Here is a 25,335-nt window from a genome sequence, read left to right as displayed (position 1 = left end):
ACTAATATATAGTGACATGATAATTCTTTTTAAAAAGAGTTTTAATTGGTTTTTAGAAAGAGAGAAACATTGATGTGAGAATGATACATCAATCAGCAGCCTCCTACAGTCCCCTACCAGGGACTGAGCCTGCAACCCTGGGCATGTGCCTTTGACTGGGAATAGAACTGGCAACCTCTTGGTACATGGGACAACGCCCAACTGACAAGGGAAATATTTGCCATTTTCAAACGTACACTTCAGCAGCATCCGTTACATTCACAATGTTAGACAACTGTTATCACTATTTCTAAATTCTTTTCATCACCGCAAACAGAAATTCTGTCCCCATGAAAAGTCACTCCCATTCGCCCCTCTTCCAGCCCTAGGTAACCTCCTGTGTTTCCTGTCCCGATGCGTTTGACTGCTCTAGGGACCTTGTGTAAGTGGAATACGTGATATGTGTCTGGCATCTCTCACTTAGCGTGAGGTTTTATAGGTTTCATCCACGTAGCGTGTGGCAGTACTTCATTCTTTTATGCTGGGTAGTATTCTGTTGTCTGGATGGACTACATGTTGCTTATCTGTTCATCAGTGATGGGCATTGGGGTCATTTCCAGCTCTGAGCTATTGTGAGTCATGCTGCCACGGTGGTGGTGCACAGACATCTCTGGAGATCCTTCATCCCGCTCTTCTGGGTGACTTCTAACCTGACTTCTGCTTGGCTGGCTCCAGTGACCTGGGGACTTACCTGGCACCATGTGTCTGTCTCCCCTTATGCCCTGCCCACCCAGGTGGTCAGTTAGGTCTGGGGTGAGCTGTCCGCACCCTGAGCCTTAGTTTCCTCGTAAGGTAAGGGTTTAGAATGGATGATCACTAAGTCATCTGTTACTTTACCTTTGGGTCCTGTAAGGTGACATAGCGCCACCCATCTGTGTTTTGCGTGGGGAGCCATACCCACGGGGCCTCCCAGCATACAGGTCTAAGTCAACAGCCTGCCAGACAGCAGGTGGGAGTGGGCCTTTCCCACGCCTCACTGCCCTTTGATTTGGGGACTTGTAGCAACCGGCCCTGCCTTGACTCTCGGGCTGCTCAAGGGGTCATTGCCACATGGATCCTTAGTGTTTCTCTTCCCCTCCTGCTGTGGCCCTGGTCGGGGGGACCAACCTCGAGGCAGGCTCAGTCCCCATGGTGCACATGGACTGAATCCTTCTCAACCACTTCTGCAGCTGCTGCCTCCCTGCAGCATGAGGCCAGGTCACTGCTCGGGAGCCGCGTGTGACTCTCGGGGAGCGAGCGGCTCTCAGCTGCACATGGCCTGTGTGACTACCCCTCTTGTCCCTCCATCCCCATTCGCTTCTCTCCTGGCCTGTCTCCCACCAGCGTCCTCCTCCAGCCATGGCGGCTCCCATGTTTCTCCCCAGACTCCTACCCTCCCTCCTTCAAGTGCTTGGATGGGGGGTGGGAGCGGCCACCCACTCTTTATTTGATAACGCTTGTCAGGAAACATGAGTGACATGGCTGAGTCCTGGAAGTGAACTTTATTTTTCCACACTTTGGTCAAAAAATTATCAAGGATGATTTTCAGGGAAATTCGGTGTTGTGTTTTTCTACCAGGTGTAACTGAGGGATGTGTGGGGGACTGAGTGCCTGGGCAAGGCTTCCGGATCAGGGACAAGTGGTCTGTCCAGTGATGTTACTCCTTCGGGGAGGGCAGATATTTGAGGGAGGGAAGGAAAGGGCCAGCTGCTGGCCGGGTGCTCATGAGAAGTGGAGCAGGTTGGCGCTGAGGGTTGTCCCCAGGTCCTAAGGCCCAGACGGCCTGTGTCACCCCTCTGCTTCCCAGGTGTCCGTACCTGCACCGGACAACTGGAGATACAGAGCGCAAGTACCACCTGCGCTACTACAAGACAGGCACGTGCATCCACGAGACCGATGCCCGGGGCCACTGCGTGAAGAACGGGCTGCACTGCGCCTTCGCGCACGGTCCCCTGGACCTGCGGCCCCCCGTGTGTGACATCAGGTGAGTGGGGCGTCCTGCCCTGGGCAGGCGGGGGAACTAGCTCACTTCCCCAGAGTTTCAGGCGTCACTGGTCCTAAGCAGCTCTTTTCCCGGGCTTTGATTTTATTCTAAAAAGTTTCCTTCCTTCTGACTCGTGCAACATGGAGCTCACTAGGGGGTGAGGGAGATGAGCGAATCCTTACTAAACACAACCCAGCTCCTAAGTTGTTAGGATTTGGGCCAAGACTGTGGTCCCAGGACAGGGGTGTGCCCGAGGGACGCAGGATGCTGTCCTGAGCCCTCCAGGCCGCCAGCCTCTCCAGGGACACATGGGGGCTCCTTAAAGTGATAGAGCCAAGTGATCCTCTCACCTTCGGGAAGCGTTGGGACCTTCTCCAGAGCCATAATCGATGTGTTGTTTGGTCGCAGGGAGCTGCAGGCCCAGGAAGCCTTGCAGAACGGCCAGCTCGGCGGTGGGGATGGCATCCCTGATCTGCAGCCTGGGGTCTTAGCCAGCCAGGCCATGATCGAGAAGATCCTGGGCGAGGACCCCCGGTGGCAAGGTAACCCCATGGCCGCCCCTGAGGGTGGGCAGGGGCAGCCCTGATCACTGTTTGTACAGTGACCTCCACAGTGGACCTCATTGCCCTCATTTGTAGCTCAGATGGGGAAACGGAGACTCATTGAGTCGAGAACTTTACCCTCAGTCCTGGGGCTGTGGGGACTGGGGGGGTCTGAACCCAGGCATCTGGTCCCCCGGCGGCTTCACACCACGGCTTCTCGGGGGGGAGGTTGCACAGCTGGCACAGCTCTTTCCCAGAACTGGGTTGCTGTTCATGGCGCTCCCTGCCCTGCCCTGTGGGCCTCTACGTGGCCTTCCGATCAGCAGCCTTAGGTCCCTGGGGGTTTGTTTGAAATATGGCCCTATCCCTGGCAGCCTCCACAGATGATGGCGATGGGCAGTGAAATCTTTTTGTTGTTGGAAAATACACATCACATAAACTTGTCATTTTAACCACTTTAAAGTGAACAATTCAGTGGCATTTAGTCCATTCCCAGTGTTGTGCGACCAACACTCTCTAATTCCAGAACATTCCCATCACCCTGGACGAACACCCGTTCCCCATTAAGCAGTCCGTCCCTAGTCCCTGGGACCCACTGGTCTGCGTTCTGTCTCTGGATTTGCCTGTTCCGGAGCATCCCAAAGAGCAGTGAGGGTTTAAGAAAACCCCTCTAAGTATGCTGTGTCTCCCCCAACTTCCTTCACTGACTCTCACATGCATGAACAACGCTGCGGGACTGGAGTCACATGAGCCGTGAGTTCCTCTGCTCACAGAATGTCTGTGCTGGGGCTGCGGTTCCAGGGATGAATTAATAAAGGCGATAAATTGGTCACAGGCCTTTCCGGATTCCCCTCCCACCTCCTGCTCCCCCCTCTGGCCCTGGCACTGTGTGGCACCTGCGTGGCCAGCACCGAGGACTCGGGACTGGGCCCCCAGCTGAACCAGCACTGAGGCCTCGTCTGGGACGTGGAGGGGGCCCAGGGACCCTACTCCAGGTTTCAGGGAGACCGCGTGTGCTGTTGTGCTCCTCCCGTGTTGTGATGTCACTGCTCGGGGCAGAGTCTCCCCACAGAGGAAACGCTGTGTGCCGTGCCCACAGCTCCCTGCTTGCCAGCATCGAGGATAAGTGCTTCACTCGGGACTTTTTTTGTTTTTTTGGAAAATGCCTTTGAGAACGTCCCATTTCTTGTTTCCCAGCTGGTAGGCCTCCCTGAGGGGAAAATCCCTGACTTCTACCTGCATGAGGCCGGTGCTCCGGTTCACAGCGCAGGTGGGCGAAGGTCCCTGTCACCATCGGGGCTGAGCTTGAGGAAGGAGAGTGGGAGGAGGTGATGGGCAGGCTGGGCCCGAAGCTTCGTAGGGCCCTACAGAGTAACCTGTGGTGCCTGCACCTGGATTTGGGTCAGGAGTGTCTGTGTAGTTCAGGTGCTCTGGCTTCCATTTTCCAAGTGCTCCACATCAGCGGTTGCAACCAGCGGTCCTCGGGCCACTGGTGGTCCGTGAGGTCCGAAAGGGTGGCGACCACTGCTCTAGACAGCACCAGTGGCGCTGAAACCACCTTCCTTTTCAGAAGAGCCATTGCACACTGTCTTTCCACGTTTTTGTTTTTCACCCATAGGTTTTGATTGTTAATTAGTAGATTTCATTTTATTTTAATTTATTTTTAATATATTTTTATTGATTTCAGAGAGGAGAGGGAGAGATAAAAACATCAATGATGAGAGAGAATCACTGATTGGCTGTCTCCTGCACACCCCCTACTGGAGATCGAGCCCATAACCCAGGCATGTGCCCTGACAGGGAATAGAACCTGGGACCTTTCAGTTCCCAGGCCGATGTTCTAGTCACTGAGCCAGACCAGCTCGGGCCATAGATTTTATTTTTTAGGGAAGTTTTCGGTTCATAGAAAACTTGCACTTGCACGGGTAGTACAGAGTTTTCATGCCCTCTCCCAGGTCCCCTCAGTTTGAACACCTTGCACTGATGTACATTTATTACCGTTGGTGAACCAAGAGTGACACATTATTATCAATCTCCACAGTTTACTTTAGGGTAACCCTGGTGCTGTCCATGCTCTGGATTTGGACAAATGTGTAATGATGTGTATCTATTAATGTAGCTTCGCACAGAGTAGTGTCACGGCCCTAAAAATTCTCTGCTCAGCCTAGTCATCCCTCTGTCCCCCACCCCCTGGAGACCACTGAGCTTTTCTCTTTTTTTAAATGTATTTTATGGAAGGGAGAGGGAGAGAGAGATAGAATCATTGATTGGCTGCCTCCTGCACACACCATACTGGGGACCGGGCCCTGACCAAGAATCGAACTATCACTTCCTGGTTCATAGGTCGACACTCAACCACTGAGCCACATGGGCCGGACGACCACTGATCTTTACTCCATTGCTTTGTCTCTGGTAGTTTTGCCTTTTCCAGAAGGTCATAGATTTGGAATCATCCAGGTGTGGCCTTTTCAGACTGGCTTCTTTCACTTAGTAATATGAATTCAAGGTTCCTTCATGTCTTTTCATTGCTTGATAGCTCATTTCTTTTTATCACGGAACTGGAGGCCCCAGATTCATGCAAGAATAGGCCTTTCTTCCCCTGGCTTCCCTCCCGGCTGCCCGGGAGCCTGCAAGTCCTCGCTCCTGAGCTGCATGGGAGCCTGCAAGGAGCACCGCTCCTGTAGCTCCCTCTGCCACCCCTCCTTCCCCCTCATAACAGGTGCCCCAGCCCTCTCCGGCCTGCATATGCAAATTAACCTGTCATCTTTGTTGGGTTAATTTGCATACTCACTCCTGATTGGCTGTGGGCGTAGCGGAGGTATGGTCAATTTACATGTTTGTCTATTATTAGGTAAGATAATATTCCCTTGTGTGGATTGACTGTGGTTTATTTACCACTCACCTACTGAAGGACGTCTGTGAGCCTCTGTGTCTCACGGTTATTGTCATGCAGTTCATTTATGTGTGTTTCCTCCACTTAGCACAGGACTTCGTATCTGTTCCAGGCACTCGGTCAATACTTGTGAATAAGTGTCTTAGAATTTTTATTTTCTTAAAGTCAGCTTTCTTGTTGCCCAAACCCCTCTTGTTCTCTCTCTGCCCTGCGGTGTGGCTAGCGTCCCTTGTCATGTAAGAAGAATGTGAAGCTGAATATGGCCGGGGCGGATGGTATGGCCCTGTAATGTGCCCTGTGCATGGGTTGCTACTTTCACCTGCACCGTAGGCAGGACTCTCCCCTCCCCACTCCCTCCCTCCCTCCTGCTGGTTCCTCAGCTACCAGTGTTCAGCCCACTGAGCAAATATATTTAAAGACAACAGCATATTAGTAAGTAAGTTGGTAGTTACAAAATAGTCAAGTGGATATAAAGTACAGCATAAGGAATATAGTCAATATTATAACAACTATGTCTGCTGTCAGGTGGGTGCTAGACTTACCGGGTGATCACTCGTAAATTGTATAAATGCCTAACCACTGTGCTGTACACTAGTGTGAAATAATATTGAATGTCAGCTGTAATTGAGATAAAACCCAGCATATGTAATAAGGTGTCAGTTATTAACCAGCCCAAGAGAGGATAGGAGTTTTAGGAATCCTCTCATTGGTTACTGCCTTTTAAAAAAATATTTTTTATTGATTTTAGAGAAGAAGGGAGAGTGAGAGAGAGATGGAAACATCAATGATGAGAGAGAATCATTGATCAGCTGCCTCCTGCACGCCCCCCACTGGGGACCAAGTCCGCAACCCGGGCATGTGCCCTTGACCAGAATTGAACCCTTCAGTCCGCAGGCCGATGCTCTATCCACTGAGCCACACGAGCCAGGGCTGGTTACTGCTTTTAAATGGCCCTGGTGGCTTTTTGTGTGTTTTTGCTTTGGAGATAAAATCCAGATACATGGACTTAATCATTTAAAAAATAGACTTTAGAGGAGTTTTAGGTTTGACATGAGTGGAAAGTACAGAGAGCCCCCACCTGCCCTCATCTCCGCCATAGAGGGACACTCGGTACAGTCTTGAGCCTGTGTCAACACATGATCACCAAAGCCCATTGTTTATGCCAGGGTTAAATGAGCCATTTTAAAGTGTGCATCTCAGTGGTGTTTAGTATATTCACATGTGCAACCCCCACCTTTCCCTGGTTCCACCCCCTCTCTGGTTTCCCCACAGCAGCCCCATAGCCATCATCAGTCACTCCCCACACTCCCCTCCCTCAGCCCTGGCAACCACAGGTCTCCTTCCTGTCTGTGGCGTTGCCTGTTCTCCACATTTCCTGTAAGTGGATCACACATGCGTGGTCCTTTGTGTCTAGCCTCTTGCACTGAGCGTCATGTTTTCGAGCTTCAGCCACACTGTAGCTTGCGTCAGGGCTTCATTCCTGTGTATGGCCGGATACTGTGCCTCTGTACGGATGGAGCACACTGTTTATCCGTTCCTCTGTGGACGGACACTTGGGTGTTTATCCTTTTGGCTATGTGACTAGTGCTGCCAGGAGCACATGTACTGTGAGCATGCGTGTATTCGTTTACATGTGGACTCCTGTTTTTCAGACACCAACTTCGTGCTGGGCAGCTACAAGACCGAGCCGTGCCCGAAGCCTCCACGCCTCTGTCGCCAGGGCTATGCGTGTCCCCACTACCATAACAGCAGGGACAGGCGGCGGAACCCCAGGAGGTTCCAGTACAGGTGAGCCCGTGACCTAGGCCCCGGGCCTTTGCCTCCATCCTCCTTCAGGCCCTGAGCGCGTGTCCAGCTTTTCCTTGGAGCAGAGAGCCACTCTGCTTACCTGGTGCCACCTCCCTGGCCTGAGGGATCCGCTGTGGAGGGTGGCTACGTCATCCTGCTTTCTCTGAGTCATTTCACAGTCAAGGAACAGAGAGCCTAAGTTTTAGTGACCAAATATAGCTTGAGAAGGTAAAGTGAGTTTAATGCATATAAAAGGGTTAGAAAATAAAAATTAAAAAAAACAAGAAAACAAAAAGTCTTATTTAGCACTGGTGGTATTTTTTTCCTATGAAACCAAACATTGTAGGGAAAAGTCTCACATCCAATTTTGAAATGCCTCGAGAAAAGATGGGCTCGCTGCCTCCTGGCTTCAGGGGGTCCGGCAGCTTCGCCGAGATGCTGTTCACGCCAGCGTGGGGAGCCCCAACGTAGACTCCCTTTAATTTCTGTGGAAATTAACCCCGGGACTCCTGAGCGCTTTCTGGGTTCGGATGGCCCTCGCCCTACTCTTGCCTGTCCTCAGAGGGAAAGAGACGGTCCCTCCAGGGGCTGTGCCTGTGGGTGCACCATCCTGAGAGGCGGCCCCGCGGCAGGCGGATAGACCGGCACCCACGGCACGCAGAAAGCTGGTGGTCTCTAGCACCTTCTGTGACGCCCCCTTGTCGCCCAGGTCCACTCCGTGCCCCAGCGTGAAGCACGGCGATGAGTGGGGTGAGCCCTCGAGGTGTGACAGTGGGGACAGCTGTCAGTACTGCCATTCACGCACGGAGCAGCAGTTCCACCCTGAGGTACGCGCGGGGAGGCGGGGTTCCAGCTCTCCGGTCAGCATAAGCCATAGCCTGGAGAGGGTGGGTCTGGTGGCTCCTTGCTATGTTTGGGGGCCCCTCTAGAGAGACTCACAGGACTCAGCAAAGCCATTAGGTCCGCAGTTAGGGTTCGTTACACTGTAAGGGTACAGAGTGAAGTCAGCAAAGGGCAGGGTCCCCCGGGGGCAGGGCCTGGGGGGGCAGGGCGTGAGCTTCCACGCCCTCTCCCAGTGAATGACGGACAGCACTCCCTTCTCCCAGTGCTTGTGGTGACAGCACCGTGTGGCCAACAACACCTGAGCCTTGGTGTCTCGGGTTTTTGTTGGGGGTCGACTGTGGAGACGTAGCTGGCCGGGGTCGAGTTGGGGCCGTGGGGTCCAGGGCCCCCACCCTAGGTCACAGGGTTATTATCCAGTGTGGCCAAGGCCAGGTAAACAGACACTTACCAGGCAAGACGTTCTAGGGGCACCAAGGTCACCTCCCAGGAGTTGGTCAAGGTCAGGCCTTCCTTTGGGTCGTGCAGGGTGTGACCACCAGAGCCGGCTCAGCCAGCCAGAGCTCACTTGGATTTGTGTTAAAAACCACTAAGCCAAAAAGCCCCCTTCAGAGCCTGAGTTAGCAGGGGAGCATGGGGACCAAGGAGGGTGGGGGCCAGGGCTGGGCTGCGGGAGGGGGTCCACCCACAGGGGTGGTAGTGTGTGTGCTGATGCCTGTGAACTGAGGGGTGGGCTCCTTTGCTGAACTCCAGGGGCCGAGAGGAGGGGCAGAGGGCTGTGGAGGGCTGCTGGGGGGCTGCACAGCCTGGTCGGGAATGAGTTGCCCTCCTCAGGCACATGGCTGCCCCGGGCTCTGGGAGGACGGCACTGAGCTGGTGCTGAGCTCGCACATCGGGCTGTGTGGTGAACTTGGATAAATTCTAGCCTTACCTCCGGGCCTTCTCTCTCAAGCCTAGACCTGCATTTCAGGCCCCACAACAGCCGGTCTCAAGTTTTTATTTTTTCCTCTTCTAGTCACATGATCATTTATTCATTGGAGTTTGGAAACGCAGAAAAAATGTTGTGCTTGTTCACACCAGCAGTGCTTGAATAAAGTCTCACTTCGCCTCTGGCTCTGCTCCCTGAGGTCACGGCTGCCCCATTCATTTCTGTGCCTCAGCACTGTGGTTCTTGCCTATTTCCCAAACTCACGCTCTTCTTTTTTTGTTTGTTTTGTTAATCCTCACCCACCGACAGTTTTCAATTGATTTAAATAGAGAGAAGGGAGGGAGGGAGAGAGAGAAACATCGATGTGAGAAAGACACATTGATTAGTTGCCTCCCACACTTGCCCAGGACCAGGGACCGAACCTGCAATCCAGGTACATGCCCCTGACCGGGAATCAAACCCACGATGCACGGACCGATGCTCCAACCACAGAGCTACACTGGCCAGGGCTCCTGCTCTTCTTTTTTTGTTTTGTTTGTTATTTTAAAAATATTTTTCACAGAGAGGAAGGGAGAGGGATAGAGAGTTAGAAACATTGATGAGAGAGAAATATCGATCAGCTGCCTCCCGCACACCCCCTACTGGGGATGTGCCCGCAACCAAGGTACATGCCCTTGACCGGAATCGAACCTGGGACCCTTGAGTCCGCAGGCCGACGCTCTATCCACTGAGCCAAACCGGTCAGGGCTTGTGCTCTTCTTTTTATATGGCTCATGTAGGTGCAGAATTGGGACTTAAAACCGGTGGACACCAGTGAATTTTTACTTAACTGTTTACTCTTAATGTTGTGACTTAATAGAGAAGGAAAAAGGTGAACCAGTGGCACCCTGGGGGCGTTGGCACCTGGTTTTATTTCAGGCCTGCCTGTGGTGTTTGCAGCCACACCGCTCTGGGGTGTTTGCCATCTGTTTTTACACACGCGCCTTGGTGCATACATTACATTTGTTGACGCTTAAGCAAGACAAAACTCAGAATAGTTAGCATGACCTTTTCTCAGGGGTCATTGCGCACCAGCAAGCCTAGTGCTGTGTGCACTAGAGGCTGCCCTGGGCGTGAAGGCAGGCACCAGAGTGAGGGAGCGCGTGACTGTGCCAAGTGAGGCGCCCTGGGCTGCAGGAAGGGCTGGGTACCTCATCCAAAGGCTTGTGATTGCATTCGTTTCCTGAAAGTGCTGTGCTTTAAAATGCACAGACAGCCGAAACCGGTTTGGCTCAGTGGATAGAGCGTCGGCCTGCGGACTGAAAGGTCCCAGGTTCGATTCCGGTCAAGGGCATGTACCTTGGTTGCGGGCACGTCCCCGGTAGGGGGTGTGCAGTAGGCAGCTGGTCGATGTTTCTCTCTCATTGATGTTTCTAGCTCTCTGTCCCTCTCCCTTCCTCTCTGTAAAAAAATCAATAAAATATATTTAAAAAATAAATAAATAAAATGCACAGACAATGATGTGGATTTGAGACCCTTTGAAATTGTTTTTGTTGGTGTGGTTGCCTAGCAGACAGTTGAGGCCAGGGCACTGAGCAGGTGGGGAAGGAAGGAGGGGTGGTGAGGTGTCGGTGTGGGGTCTGGGCAGGAGTGCTGAGATCCTGCCGTAGCAACGCCCACGAGGCGCATCTGCAGCCCTGAGGCTGGTCTGCTCCTCCTGGGTCCCGTGTGCTGTGGGACCAGACCCCGGTGTTGTTGACGGCACAAGAGTATCTTCGACCCAAGTGGGGTGGATTGGGTCTGGTCATGGAGTGGACACGTGTTCATTTAATAGGCATTTCTTGAAATGCACCTGCTGTGTACCAGGCACTAAATCAGGTGCATCTTTCAGAAAACGCCAGGTGGAGAAGCTGACTGTGTGACTTTAAGGACAGGTGCTCCAGGCCCTCGTTCCCAGGACTGGATGGCCCTGTGCAGAGGAGGGGATTCGGGACTATGGGCCTTCAGGGGGGGCCACGCCCACATCCCTCTCTTCTGACGACTGGACTCCCGTTGTGATGGGGGGCTTGTTCTCCATGGTCTGGGCTCCCACGGAAACCCATTTTCAATCGAGTCTCTCCACTTTATTTTATTTTTGTTCCTAGATCTACAAATCTACAAAGTGCAACGACATGCGCCAAACCGGCTACTGCCCTCGGGGTCCTTTCTGTGCCTTTGCACATGTGGAAAGTAAGTACATGACGCCCCATGGGCTCTGGCTTAGCTGCTGTCGTAAACCCATCAGGGGAGACAGCTCCCGGGCTCACTAGACTCTGTTCACCCTGAGCAGGCTCCCAGGATGGGGGAGCAGGTGGGAGCGCCCGACATGCCTTTAGGGCTCCTGGGGTGGGAGCAGGCTGGGCCCCACAGAGGGGCCCTGCCTCCAGGGCTCCTGAGTACAGTGGCTGGCACTGGCACGGTTTTGTTCTTTTTTGTGGGCCGGGGGGTAGTTTTGATGGCCAGATGGGGCCCATAGAATGTTCCCAAAGGCAGAAACGAGTCTCTGCGACGGGGGCGTGCACGCAGACCTGCCCTCCCCCTTGGTGCTCCTTGGCTTCCTCCTAAAAGCCTGCGAGTGGGGATCCAGGTGTGTGTGTATGGTGGCCAACTCCAGTTTTACTTTCTGTTTTTTCTTTGAATGGGGTGGGTGGCTCAATGGGGAGAGTGAGGGAGCGTGTGACTGTGCCAAGTGAGGCGCCCTGGGCTGCAGGAGGGGTGGGTACCTCATCCAAAGGGTTGTGATTGCATTTGTTTCCTGAAAGTGCTGAAATTTTACTTTGTTTTCTGATACTCAAATCATTCGCGTCTCACACCGAAGACTGGAGGGTCCTGTCACCTGACAGCTCACATGGTGTTTCAGACGCCCTCTCATGAGGCCAGTGCAGGCTCTTCCCTAATTGTAGGGGACCCTTTAGCCGACGACCCACTCAAAGCCTGCTTTCCCTTTCTCTCCAGAGAACCTGGGAATGGCCAGCGACTGGGGCTGCCGAGACCTCACGCCCACCAGCAGCTCCACGGCCAGCAGCGGCCCACCCGCAAACGTGAGTGGATGGCGTCCTGCGGAGGCTGCCTGGTGGGCGGCTGACTCACACTGTAAGGGGCAGATGGTTGTGCTTCCTGAGTAACGCGGTGAAGACAATCTGCTTTGGGGTTGGCGGTGCCTAGAAGACTCCAGAGGGTTCGTGGCTGAGCTCTGGCGTGGGCCTTGCTGTTTGCCAGGCACTCACATACTGTCCGCACATGAATGCACGGTCTTGGGCTGACCGTAAAGAAAGGGCCCCATCCAGCAGGGTCCGCTCAGGGCTGTCTGCCCCCGGGAGGGGAGGTGCCGGCTGAGGGCGGGCGTGGGCCGGGCCCTGACCGGGAGCACCCCCAGGTCTCAGTCAGGGTGGTCCTAGAGGTTTGCGGGGACAGTGAGAGATGGGGGGTCTGGCCTAGAGATGGGTTAGGACCTTCATGTCGTTGAGGACAGAATACGATGGTGAGGACAGGGTTCAGACCTGTGTCCCGCCCTCACTGACAAGGTCGTGGCTCCTCATGTATGCCCTCACGCGGGGTGTTTGAGAGGGCAGAGAGGACCCTCTTCCTCAGGCAAGTTCTTGAGGGGACCTTTGTAGTGAAAGGCTTGTCTGGGGTTTGTCCTCGTTGTGGCGTCAGGGTGCCTGGAGCTGACATACTACCTTCACACAGACTAGCCTGGAGGTCAAAGATCAAAGTCCAGGTGTAAGAAATGGATTCAGGAGAACCGATGCAGGGCCAGCAGATCTGAATGCTTTTTCTATGTTCCTAGTGGCCCGGTGCACGAATTCGTGCATGGGTGGGGTCCCTCTGGGTGGTCTGCAGGGATCGGGCCGAAACCCACAGTCCAATGCCGCCTGCAGCTCCTACCTGCCACTCCCACTCATCCCAGCCCCACTGTGCCTGCCTCGGGCTCGTGCCCAATCAGTCCTGATCGGGACAGGCTTGCACTGCTGCAGCAGCACTCGCCAGCCATGGGCCCTGCATCTGGCGCCCTCCCAAGGGGAGTGGCCTGTGGGATCAGGCTGAAACCGGCTCTCTGACATCCCCCGAGGGGTCCTGGATTGTGAGAGGGCACGGGCCAGGCTGAGGGACCCCACCCGTGCATGATTGGGCCGGGGAGGGACCGCTGGGGGACTTCAGGGCATGTCTGGCCCATCTCGCTCAGTCCCGATCAGCAGGACCCAGTAGCAAGCTAACCTACTGGTTGGAGCATCTGCCCCCTAGTGGTCAGAGCACATCATAGCAACTGGTCAACCGGTTGACTGTCTGGCCCCTGGTGGTCAGTGCACGTCATAGCAAGCGGTTGAGCAACCTTAGCATATCATTAGCATATTATGCTTTGATTGATTGTTCAGTTGTTCTGCCATTCAGTCTATTTGCATATTACCCTTTTATTATATAGGATGAGAATTTGGTACCTGTCAAAGCTTGGGTCTCTGTATATTTGTATTTTTAATCAACTATGTTTTCTTTTTTCTGTTACAGGCGAAGTGGAGGGACTCCCCTGCTGAAGGCAGCCAGAAAGCCAGTGAGCACGACAGTAAGCAGGTACATTCTCCTGGGGCGGGGCTTCCCCTCACCCTGTGCTCAGGGCCAGCAGGCCTGGGTTATGGCCTTCTAACTTGGTCATGCTCACTCCTGGCACAAAGCGGCCTGGTTAATGTTCACGTGTAATTTAACTACGTATTTACTTACTTAGTTTATTGATGAGAAAGTGAGAGAGAGAGAGAGACATCAATTTGGTGTTCCACTTATTTATGTGTTCACTCATTTTTTTGTTTGTGCCCTGTCTGGGGATCAAACCTGCAACCTGGTATCGGGATGCTGCTCTTATCAGCTGAGCTACCCAGCCAGGGCGTTTAACTGTGTTTTTCGTTATCTTCTTAAAGTCGTCTGTTCCACATGTCCTTTGTTTTAATGTTTAAAAAATTGCGTCGTGTAGGTAGACCTTGGAGATAATTGTGGTTTGGCTTCCAGACCACCGCAATAAAGTGCGTATGCCAGTTAGGTGAGTTGTAATCTTTTTGCTGGTGGACAGTTTTGCCTTCAGTTTATATAAAAAATGGGTTGAGGACTTGAATAGACATTTCTCCAAAGCAGATATACAAAAAGCTCATAAGCGCATTAAAAGATGCTCAACACCACTGGTCATTGGGGGAATACAATTCACATCTGTTACCAAACTCCACGGGTTCACCATTTACTCTATTTAAAAGCAAGAGGTGAGCCCTGGCCAGTGTGACTCAGTCGGTTGGGCAAAAAGGGTTGCCCAGGTTGTGGGCTCGATCCCCCATGAGGCATGTGCAGGAGGCAGCTGATTGATGTTTTGCTCTTACATCAATGTTTCTCTCCCTCTCTCTTCTTCTCTCTCTAAAAATCAATTAAAAATCTTTAAAAAGAGGCCCTGACTGGTGTGGCTCAATTGGTTGGGCATTGACCTGGGCACCAAAGAGTTGCTGGTTTGATTCCTGGTCAAGGCATATGTCTGGGATTGCGGGCTGATCCCTGGTAGGGGGCGTATAGGAGGCAACTGATCAATGTTATGCTCTCACATTGATGTTTCTCTCTCTCTCCCTCCCTTCCTCTCTAAAAATCAATAAAAATAAAAAAAGACAAAGATGAGCCCTGGCAGGGTGGTTCCGTTGGTTGGAGTGTCATCCCATACACCAAAAGGTTGCGGGTTCGATCTCTGGTTGGGGCACGTACGGGAGGCGACAGATTGGTGTTTGTCATACCAATGTTGTTCTCTCTCTTCCCCCTTTTTCTCTAAAAATCAGTATCCTCAGGTGAGAATTAAACAACAAGAAGTGTTGTCACAAGGTAGTTTTATTTACTTGCAGCAAAGCTTTGCCTCCTGGAAGGGGGGCTTGGCCATTGCTTGTCTACATGATTTGGTCAATTACATGTTGATTGCTTCTTTGCAGTTGGGATGTCATCTCTTGAGTTCCCCCTTCAGCTTATCCTGTTTACTGCTGTATCTGCAAATTACTGTGCTATATTTTAACATTCAGCAAGAAATAACATTTAGAACTGTCCATTGAGATCCTTGTCCTATCTAACACATTCACAATAAGATATGACTTCCACACTCATTAAGATGGCTGCTGTAAGAAAAAAACAAACAAACAAACAAAAAACAGAAAATAAGAGGTGTTGGTGAAAATGTGGAGAAGTTGCAACTTTTATGCATTAGAAAACAGTATGGTAGTACCTTGAAAAATTGAAAATAAAACTACCATATGATGGAGCGATTTCACCTCTGGATATACTGAATAACCAAAAGAATTGAAAGTAGTGTCTCAATGAGATGTTTGTTCCCCCATGTTCATAGCAGCATTATTCAGAATTGCCAAAAGATGGAAGCGACTGAAGTGCCCATCGACAGATGAATGGATAAGCATACTGTGGTGTATACATACCGTGGAATATTAGTCAGCCTTTAGAAGGCTACAACTCAGGTGAACCTTGAAGACCATTAGCTTGGGCTGCCATAACAAAACACCATAGACTGGCTGGCTAAAATAACAGAAATTCATTTTCTCACATTTCCGGAGGCTGCAAGTCCAAGATCAAAGGGTAGGCAGGTTTGATTTCTCCAAGGCCTCTCTCTCGGGTTACAGACTGCCCGAGTCTTGTGTGTGCTCACATTCTATGTCTCTGTGTGTGCACATCCCTGGTATCTCTTTCTCTTTTTATAAGGATACGAGTCCTACCAGTCCTATCGGATCAGGACCCCACTCTTATTACCTCATTTAACCTTAATCGCCTCCTTCACAGCCCTGTCTCCAAACACAGTCATCTGGGGTTAGGGCTTCAACACTGGTGTCTTGGAGGGACATAGACCTTCAGTCCATAAAAAAGATGACTTTGCTAAGTGAAGTGAGCTAGATACGAAGGACCACATATTGTATGATTTCATGCATAAGAGGTCCCTAGAAGAGTCAGATTCATACAGATAGAAAGTGGGAAGGGGCTGGGGGGAGGTAGGGGTGGGGCCCCATGCTTGGCCCATCCTGGTACATTTGTAACTACCACGGCCTCCGTGAAAGGGCCCAACAGGATGTTGTCATCATATTTCGGGACCAGTTGTCCCTGATGTCTTTTATGGGGCATGTCCTCCTGCAGTGTGACTTGCCTTGTGTGGGTAAGTGAAGTCACAGTGTGTGCCTCAGGCTGGTGGCTCCGGGTCAGGCTGTGTGTGGGTTTTAATTTGGGGCATCTGCAGTGTAACCCACCTCCGTGGGTTATAGGGAGGCCTGTGGTCACACCTCCACAGCTGGACGGACAGGAATGCTTGCTTGTGGGTAACCTCAGGGAGCACAGGGGACACAGCTCTCCAGACTTCTGCAGTTTGAGTTTTTATTTTTAAACTAGAGGCCTGGTGCATGAAATTCGTGCACTGGGGGGGGGGGTCCCCTCAGCCCAGTCTGGGAGCCCTCAGGGGATGTCCGACTGCCGTGGAGGTGGCAGGAGAGGCTCTCGCCACTGCGCTTGCCAGCCGTGAGCCCAGCTTCTGGCTGAGCGGTGCTCCCCCTGTGGGAGCGCACTGACCACCAGGGGGAAGCTCCTGCATTGGCGTCTGCCCCCTGTGGTCAGTGCCTGTCATAGCAACCAGTTGTTCTGCTGGTTGGTCAGTTTGCACACTAGCTTTTTATTATATAGGATTGTCACTTCAAACATACAGTGGTGATCAGTTCCAGGGTCTCTGCACCCGTGGACCGTGGCCTGCCAAGAGGCACTCTCTTTGAGCAAAGCCAGTGGAGGGGGTTGGGAGCCCATGAACACAGGCCTTGGGCCAAGTAATATTCACTTTGAAAAACTGTCCTCTGCAGATTTCTGTCTGACAAAATGCATAGTAACACTCCTTTTTATGGAAAACCTCCCTTAGGCTGACAAACTGGTAACCCCACCTGTTGTTGGTCTTGTAGTAGCTGCCTCACCCCCAGGTTAACTTCTCTATTATTTGGAGGCAGAACCCAGACATCACATCATTTTGCCTCCATATAGCTCTGACTCCCGATGTCCTAGTAACGTAGGCGTCTGCCTTTAAACTCAGTGCGGTCCAGCCAGTGTGGTTCAGTGGGTGAGTGTCGACCTATGAACCAGGAGGTCATAGGCACATGCCCTTCAGGGCACATGCTCGGGTTGCAGGCTCGATCCCCAGTAGGAGCGTGCAGGAGGCAGCTGATCAATGATTCTCTCACATCATTGATGTTTCTATCTTTCTCCTCCCTTCCTCTCTGAAATCAATAAAACTATATTTAAAAATAAAGTCAATAAAAAGAAAGAACAATATAAATGAACAAACAGACAGACTCATAGATACAGAGAACAGACTGATGGTTGCCAGAGGGGAGGGGTTTCAGGGATTGGGGACAAAGTTGAAGGGACAAAGCTGTGTGGTGCCAGTGGGGTACTGGAAATATCAGAGGGAACACTTTGTAAAGTATATGATTGTCTAACCCAGTGGTCGGCAAACTCATTAGTCAACAGAGCCAAATATCAACAGTACCACGATTGAAATTTCTTTTGAGAGACAAATTTTTTAAACTTAAACTTCTTCTAAGGCCACTTCTTCAAAATAGACTCGCCCAGGCCGTGGTATTTTGTGGAAGAGCCGCACTCAAGGGGCCAAAGAGCCGCAGTTTGCCGACCACGGGTCTAACCAATATGTTATACACCTGAAAATAATACTGAATGTACAGTAAGCTGTAATGTAAAAGTAAAAATAAATTTTTAAAAATAAAATGAATAAACGCAGTGTGGGCTGGCTCCTAGCTCTGTCCCGGGTCATTTTCACTGCGGCTTTTCTTGTGCACAGCGCCCTGCACATTCGCGGCTCTTCATCCAAGACTGGGCCAGCTCTCTGTGTTTTCATCTGTTGCCCATCGTATAATGTGAATGTCCCCATTTTTCACTTTTCTTCGGTAATGAGGTCATGGGACCATTTCATCAGTCTTCAGAAGAGGGCTGGTTCCCAACTGCTTTGTCTGGGGGTGGTTTGTTTCCTAGTGGTGAAAGCCTTCAGAAAACCGCTTTCTGCAGAGCCGTTCATTAGATGAGACTTTCTAGACCCATTTGTTGCCGTCCCTGGGTGATTGGCAGCTAGTGAGTCTGCTTGTCTAGGTCGTTGTGAATAACTAGACATTTGGGGGTGAAGTCCACTTCCGTTGCTTTTTGCTCTGGGGTGGAAGTTAGCCGATGCTTCTGTCTGTCCGTGACTGCACTCAGGTCCTGCTGCTTTGGTCGGTGCAGGTGCGCCTGCTCATCTTGTTTGTGTCTCTGCACAGAACCACCTGGCGGTGTTTACAGTGGTTCACCCGCTTGCTCCCAGCGTGAGCTCCAGCGTGGCGTCCAGCCTGGCGTCCAGTGCGGGTTCCAGCGGCTCCTCCCCCACTGCTCTGCCCATTCTCTCGGCCCGTGCCCACCCCCTGGACCCCACTGGCAGTGCCCTCGAGGCCATCCCAGGTAAGCCCAGGACTCTCGTTCCCCTGGCTTCTCTTAGCACTCACATTGTAGCGTGTTGGGAATAAGGTGGGAAACCCCCCTGTGAGCTGGTCATCTGTCACGTGGCTGTATGGCACGTGGTCATGGGCTGCAGAGCTGATGAGGAGCCCTCGGGTGGGGCAGCTGCACAGGCCTCAGGGCGAGGCAGAGAATGGGAGGCTTTAGGGGGATTGAAGTGGGAGTTGGGGGGACGGCGAGGGCGGAAGGTGGGGGGCCATGACTAGGGTGGGAGGGAGTAGGGATGAGTCCAGAAGGCAGTGGGCTTGGCTGCCGACTCGGCATTACAAATGACTATGTGGTTCCCAGCTGCTAGGAGTCACTGAGGGTTTGTGGACTGATGAGCCATGTGATTAGAGCCAGGCTGGGGGGAACCTGTCTTCGGCCCGGACGGAGGGTTGGGGCTCAGGTGGGGACTGTGATGAAAATGTAGGGAAGAGCAAGATGGACTTACAGCTAAGAGGGTGGTGGGGGCTGTGCCTGCCCCTTGGCCCCGCAGGCCACATCGGAGTGGTGGGGCACCTGGGACCGGTGGAGGGCGCTCTGCATTGCTCAGCTGACCCACCCACGCCTCTGTCCTGGTACCGGGAGGGTCAGGGGAGGCCTTCTGTTTGTGGAAGTTCCAAACTCTGTGCCAGAGTTGGCTGGGAAGGTGTGTCTGTTGGCCAGGAGAGGGCTGCTGCTCCAGTAAGAGTCCCAGCCTGGGCAGCACAAAATTTCATTGTTATGGATAAGGACAAACAATTCTTAAAGGAAAGCTTCTTTCCCCCAATATAAAGGTAGTAATAGTAAAAATAAGAGCAAATTAATTAGGAAAATGAAATTCCTGCCCCTAAATAGGTGAGGCTTTGCTCACCTGAGTGAAGAATAGAACTGGGTGCATCTGTGCTTTGAAAGGGGTCTCGATGGACAGGTGATGACTTAAGATTGGAGTTAGCATGTTTCTAGTAATCTTTGCAGTCATTAACACCTCAGGGGGCATCCTCAGCCTGTGTTAGTGTGTCATTGACCATCTTGCTGTGTGTTCTTTCACTGACTTAAATATTTCTTGAACCAACTACCAGGAGGTAAAGAGGTGAATTTTTGTTCAGGATCAACATTGCCTCCATTTACAGATAATAATACATTTCTGTTGCTGTTGTTAAAATAATGAGCTTCTGCTGTCAGTGTGATCCTCACGTTTTCTATGCTCACCCTCCGGAGATCACGTGTAAAATTATAGCCTGATACTGCCCCAGTTATGGAAGAAATGGAATCCTTGGGACTGCCCTCTGGCCCCAGGAGGGCCCTAGCTGGGCAGTGTTCTCACTGCTGAGGACTCCCACACCGACCTGCTTTGGGGTGAACAGGTATAGGCTGGATGTTTCCTCCTGTGGTACAGTTTCATTACAAATGCACTGAATCAAAATAATCCACTTTAAAATGATTCATTTATTCATTTAGAGTAAACAAAAAATAGGTGTGGTTTCTAGACTATTCTGTATTTAATGGATTTTGTGGAATCATCTCAGGTCTTTTGACAGATTTCATTTCCTTTGCCTTTCACTTCATATGAACAGGTTTCAGATGAAAACAGTGACCATTGCCCTAGCAGGTTTGGCTCAGTGGATAGAGCGTCAGCCCGCGGACTGAAGGACCCTGGGTTCGATTCCAGGTCCAGGGCACATACCTGGGTTTCAGGCTCCATCCTGCCCGATGCAGGAGGCCACCAGTCGATGTGTCTCTCTCACATCCATGTTTCTCTCTCTCTCAAAATCAATGGAAAAATATCCTCTAATGAGGATTAACAAAATAATAATAATAATAATAATAATAGTGATCATTAAGTCCTGCTGATGTGAACCAGGAGGTTATGCTTCATTATGGGTCAGGGCAATGCCAGGGTTTCGGCTAGATCCCCAGTAGGGGGCATGCAAAAGGCAGCCAATCAATAATTCTCTCTCATTGATGTTTCTATCTGTCCCTCCCTCTCTGAAATTGATAAAAATATATATTTTTAAAAATAGTGACCATTAGCCCTAGCCGGTTTGGCTCAGTGGATAGAGGTCTGCCTGTGGACCCAAGGATCCCGGGTTCGATTCTGGTCAAGGGCAGGTACCTTGGTTGCAGGCTCCTCCCCTGCCTACGTCGCTGTTTCTCTCTGTCTTTCCCTCTCTTCCACTCTCCCTAAAAATCAATGGAAAAATATCCTCAGGTGAGGATTTAACTAAATAAATAACATTTAAAAATAGTGACCATTAAAAGAGTAACCAGAGGAGCTCATTGCTGGAAGTGGCCAGCGGCCAAGAGCAGCGAGAGCCCTGATTCCCAGCACCTCGGGGCGGCGCGGGGCGGGGCGGCGCCCTCTAAGGCTTGCGTAATCGGGGCGGGGCCGAGGGGCGGGGGCGGGGCCGGGGGCGGGGCGCGCCGAAGGCTTGCGTCACTCGGGGGCGCGGTGGGCGGGCCGCGGGCCGTATTTGAATCCGCGGTGGCGGCGGTGGCCGTGGCAGCGGACCGTGAGTCAGCATCCCCAGCCCTGTGTCCGGGAGCGGGTCGTCGTTCGGCGAAGCTGCGGAGCGGACCGTGCGCCCCCCTCAGGTGTGGTGCGGCCCCTCCGCGCGCCAACACCCCAAGTGAGGTGCGCCTCCCCACCACCTCTCCTCCGCGCACCTTCCCCCTCAGGTGTGCCTCCCCTCCCCTCCCCTCCCGAGGCTTGTTGTGGTCCTCGGCGCCCGCGCCCGGTGCGAGGGCAGGGGTGGGCGCCGGCTTTCCTAGGGGCTGCGGAGGGAGGTGAAGGAGGTATGCCCGCTTGAGGAGCCCGCTCTGCAGGGGAGCCTGCGCTGCAGAGGCGCCCGCGGGTCCCTGCGTGGGCGCCAGCCGCAGGCTTCTCTCAGCGGAGCCCTCATCGCCGAGCAGAGGTGGGTCTCTTGCTGCCGGGAGAGGACGGTTTTCCGTCTCCTCTGCGATCGCCACCTGCGCCTGCCCTGTCGGAAACGGAGACCCGCGAGTGAGCAGGTGTGCCAGGTGCTTCTCTGTCTTGTAGTTGGGGGAGGATGGCCCGGACCGGGTGGGTGCGGGGAGCTCCCCCGGCCGCGGGTCCCCCGATTTGGCCTTTAATTCTGTGCACTGTGTGCATTGTCCCCGTGACTCCCCTGACTCGGGATCGCGGCGCCTCTCCAATTTGCTGTGTCACGTCAGGAACGGGGCTCTGCCAGAGCCATTACTCGGCAGCTTTCAGCTAATTTCTCATTAACATCAGGGAGGTTCCTGGATCTTGGCAAGGCTTGTTCTGGGTCAGATGGCACAGTTTATGTGTGTAGGTGGGTTCCTCTGCATGTTGAGTGTTAAAGCCTTTTACAAAGTCAGTTCTCCCTTTATTTTGGGAGACCTGGGTCTGCTCTCAGGGCACAGCAGGTATGGTGGGATGATGAGAAAGTGGGCCAGGACACATCCTGGGAGCAGCGGTCTGCCTGTAAGCTGAAAGCAGGCTGTGGTTTGTCGGGGCAGGGTTGGCCCTCTGATGCCACTCTGCCCCTGAGGGGGCAGTCTAGGGGTGCACTTAGGTGCTGAGTCATGGGGTGGGGTTGGGGGAGCATGGGGAAATAAATCACTTCCCGGTGAGAAAAGGCTCCAGCAGTCTAGTTTGCTTCCCCTGTTGTGCCTTTATTATTCAAAAGGTGTTTCCGGAACTCTAAGCTGACCATCTCTAACCTGATCCTGGGACTGCAGGTGCTGAGGGCTGAATCCATGTTTTCAGGCCCAACTCCAGATCAGCTCATGAAGGGCGCGTCTGGGCCTCCATTCTTTTGGCTGCAGCACAGGGAGCCTGGAGAGATGGAGGAGGCAGGGCGGAGTGAAAGGGTTGGGGGGGGAGGGGGTCAGTGCTCTTAGAAGATGAGTCGGCACATCAGTCAGCACTGGTTCAGGTCTAGGCTGATGTGCAGGAATGGAGCCGGGGGAGATGGATCTCTAAGAGGGTTTTGGAGGCTGAGCAGGAGTTCCCCCAGGACTAGTGGGGCTAATGGAAGCTGCAGCCTGTAGCAGCAGTGTCAGGGCTTGAGGACAGAAGAGGAACCATTTTGGGGTGGAAAGGCTGCTTCGGCAAGACCAGGATGGGGCAGGGTGAGGCCGAGTCCAGCCGGGAAGTGTTGACCTGCGTGCCAAGATGGCGCATTCTCTTGGGAGGCAGGATTAGCTACTGCCAAGGCCACTCTTGAGACAATTCAGGTCAGGGTGAAGGGGCAGGGCAGCCTGCAGAAGGCTGGAGCTTGGGGCCTCACTGCTGTGTGCGGAGGGAGGAGGAGGAGCTAAGGGCTCCCACGGGGCTCCTGGTCAGTGAGTGGTCCCAGGTGCACCAGTTTGCGGGAGGCAGCTGGGCGCACATGGAGACGGCAGTGCAGCTGCACTGAGGGGCATCTGGGCAGCTGGCTGTGAGGGCTGCAGAAACCACGTGTGCCTGAGCGTGGAAGGGCTGCTGAGCTCCCTCCCGAGGGCAGTGGGAGGGCTAAGAAGTTGCCCCAGGCCGAGGAGGGTGGAGAGGGACAGGCGGCAGGCAGGGGCTGCATTTGACCAGAGAGGTTTTGGGGCACGGCACAGGGCCGGAGGGCAAGGCCTGGGCGGCAGTTTGAAAAGTGAGTTGGAAACTGAGGATGGCAGGAAGGAGGGGCTTGGCCAACAGAGACAGGCTTGTGTGAGATGCTGCAGAGCCTGCAGGGCTGTAGGGTCCTGGAGAGTAGGTGCCAGCGAGAGACTGGAATTCACAGCCACAGGACAGGTCTGTGGAGGGATCCCAGCAGGTCTGGGCTGTGGGTCTGTGGGAGGTGCCCATTCAAGCACCAGAGCACAGCCTGGAGGGGATGGATCAGGTGGGCATGTCCCCAGGTAATCCCGTTTGTTGTGGGTTGAATTATGTTTTCCCAAAAGATATGCCTCAGTCCTCCCCGCTGCCACTGACCTGGGAACATGACCTTATTTGAAAATGGTCTTTGCAAAATAGGTAAAATGAGGTCATTAACAGGAGCCCTAATCCAAGATGACTGCTGTCCTTATAAGAGGGAGGAGATTTGGACACAGACACAGAGGAGAGCCAGCATGTGATGATGGAGGAGAGAGAGGGTGATGCAGCCACCAGCCAAGGAAGGCCAAGGGTTGCTGACAAAGCCGAAGCTGGAAGAGGCAGGACGGAGCCTCCAGAGGGAATGCAGCCCTGCGCACCCTGATCTCAGCTTCTGGCTGCAGAGTTGGGAGAACGGATTTGTGGTGCTTGGTTTTAGCAGCCCCCGGACACAGAGGCTCCTGGGGCCCTGGATGTTACGAAGAAGCTGCCTGTGGAGAGGGAGGAACTGGCTGCAGAGAAGGGCTTGAGCAGCACAGCTGACGGGCAGAGGGAACCCACGGAGGGAGACTGCAGGGCAGAGGTCGGCGCTGCCCCTGTGGGTCCCTGCCTCAAGGGCTTCCTGAGGTCGGGACTGTGGCGTCAGGCTGTTGCCACACTGCCTGGTCTTGGCTGTGCCGTGGGGTGTATCAGGGGAACCTGCTGGAGGAGCTGGTCCGGCTGAGCCGGGCAGCGTCTCACGGCTGCTGCTGTCACATTCAGGAGGCCACAGTGAGGAATGTTCATTGTCTTTCCATCACCTTCTCAGGGACACAAGAGCTTGAGGTGCTGCCGCCCGGGGCCTGCTGTCTGCTGCCCCACTGTCGTCCTTGCACAGTTAGGGTCAGTGTCTCCAGCTCAGCACCTTCCCGCCTCTCACAGATGGAATCTAGGGATTCTTGGGGGGTGGGGGGGGGGCAATAGAACCCCACTTTTCCAGATAAGACCTTCAAAGTCTTTAACACCTTTGTGTCAGTAGTTCTCTTGGAGTGGGCATGGCCTTGGTACCTCCCACTGCTCCTGGTGACAGATAACAGTGGGGCGGGGGGGGGGGGGGGCGGGGAGGGTTGGACACTGTTCTCCAGGTGACTTGGTAGCTTGGTCGGGATGTTCTGATGCTGGGGTTGGGGGGGTCGCTCAGAGTGATTCCCCCAACATCATCTCTGGTCAGTGGAGCATGGTCTCCTCTCTGCTCTGGGCCCTGGTTCCCAAGCGGGGCCACGTCGGGGTGGAACCTGCAGGCAGCGGTGATGACACAAGGGTCAGATGCAGGCCCTGGGCCTCGCCAGGCAGTGCTGCTCCCTTGCATCCTGGACACGAGGCCCCTTGCTTTGCAGTGTGCACAACAGACCTCCCACCGCAGAGGCGGGAGGCGGGAGCCGGTGGCTCTCAGATGTGCGTGCCTGAGCACCGCTCATCGGCCAGGAGCCCTCGCATAGCGCCCCCCCAGGGGCTAAGGACAGTGTAGCTAGGGATGCCTCTCTGGGCTGGACCCCAAGTCCGCTCTATATGTGTACCACAGCTGGCTCCCCATAGATTTGCTTATGCTGAGGACTTACATTCTTTGGAAGTCATTCATCTCTTGTCCCATATTTCCTGCTGATGACAGTAAATGCCTCATTAAAAAAGGCAGCAGCCCCCTCCCCAGCGTAGGCAGGTTCCTCTGTTCCTTGAGTCGCACTTTGCTCAACTCTTATATTTGAATGCAGCTCCTCCTGCAGCCTGGGCCCCAGCTGCTTCCTGCATGACCCTGTGCAGGAGACATGGCTGTGCCTCTGACGTGGCCTCTCCGTGGGCAGCTTTAACCTGATGTTGCTTGTAGGATGTGGTCCGGGGGACTCTGTGACACTTGGCACCAGGCAGCTGGGGGCAGGGCAGAGGCAGGAGCCTCCAGAAGCCCAGTTCGCTCACCCAGAGAAGCAGGTCTGACCAGGATCCCGTGGTGTG

At 53.3% G+C, this 25,335-nt stretch overlaps 1 protein-coding gene across 5 annotated transcripts in view; it reads left to right on the top strand.

The window, feature by feature from the left end:
* Nucleotides 1-25,335, top strand: part of UNKL (unk like zinc finger) — a 43,946-nt gene that overhangs the window by 10,057 nt on the left and 8,554 nt on the right. For 3 of the 5 annotated variants that reach the window (XM_079787335.1, XM_079787334.1, XM_079787333.1), the window contains exons 3-10: nucleotides 1,826-2,002; nucleotides 2,411-2,544; nucleotides 7,090-7,225; nucleotides 7,935-8,052; nucleotides 11,117-11,201; nucleotides 11,967-12,052; nucleotides 13,518-13,580; nucleotides 18,323-18,500. In XM_079787335.1, the coding sequence (XP_079643461.1) occupies nucleotides 1,826-2,002; nucleotides 2,411-2,544; nucleotides 7,090-7,225; nucleotides 7,935-8,052; nucleotides 11,117-11,201; nucleotides 11,967-12,052; nucleotides 13,518-13,580; nucleotides 18,323-18,500 (977 nt within the window). Of the gene's footprint in view, nucleotides 1-1,825; nucleotides 2,003-2,410; nucleotides 2,545-7,089; nucleotides 7,226-7,934; nucleotides 8,053-11,116; nucleotides 11,202-11,966; nucleotides 12,053-13,517; nucleotides 13,581-18,322; nucleotides 18,501-20,966; nucleotides 21,114-24,446; nucleotides 25,312-25,335 lie in introns of those variants that run through there. The other 2 variants (XM_079787338.1, XM_079787336.1) reach the window with 2 other exon arrangements.

Source organism: Cnephaeus nilssonii (genome assembly GCF_951640355.1).
Source record: "Cnephaeus nilssonii genome assembly, chromosome: 2".
Classification (NCBI taxonomy): domain Eukaryota; kingdom Metazoa; phylum Chordata; class Mammalia; order Chiroptera; family Vespertilionidae; genus Cnephaeus; species Cnephaeus nilssonii.
The sequence above is the reverse complement of the archived record's forward strand: the minus strand, read 5'-3'. Positions and strand labels throughout refer to the sequence as shown.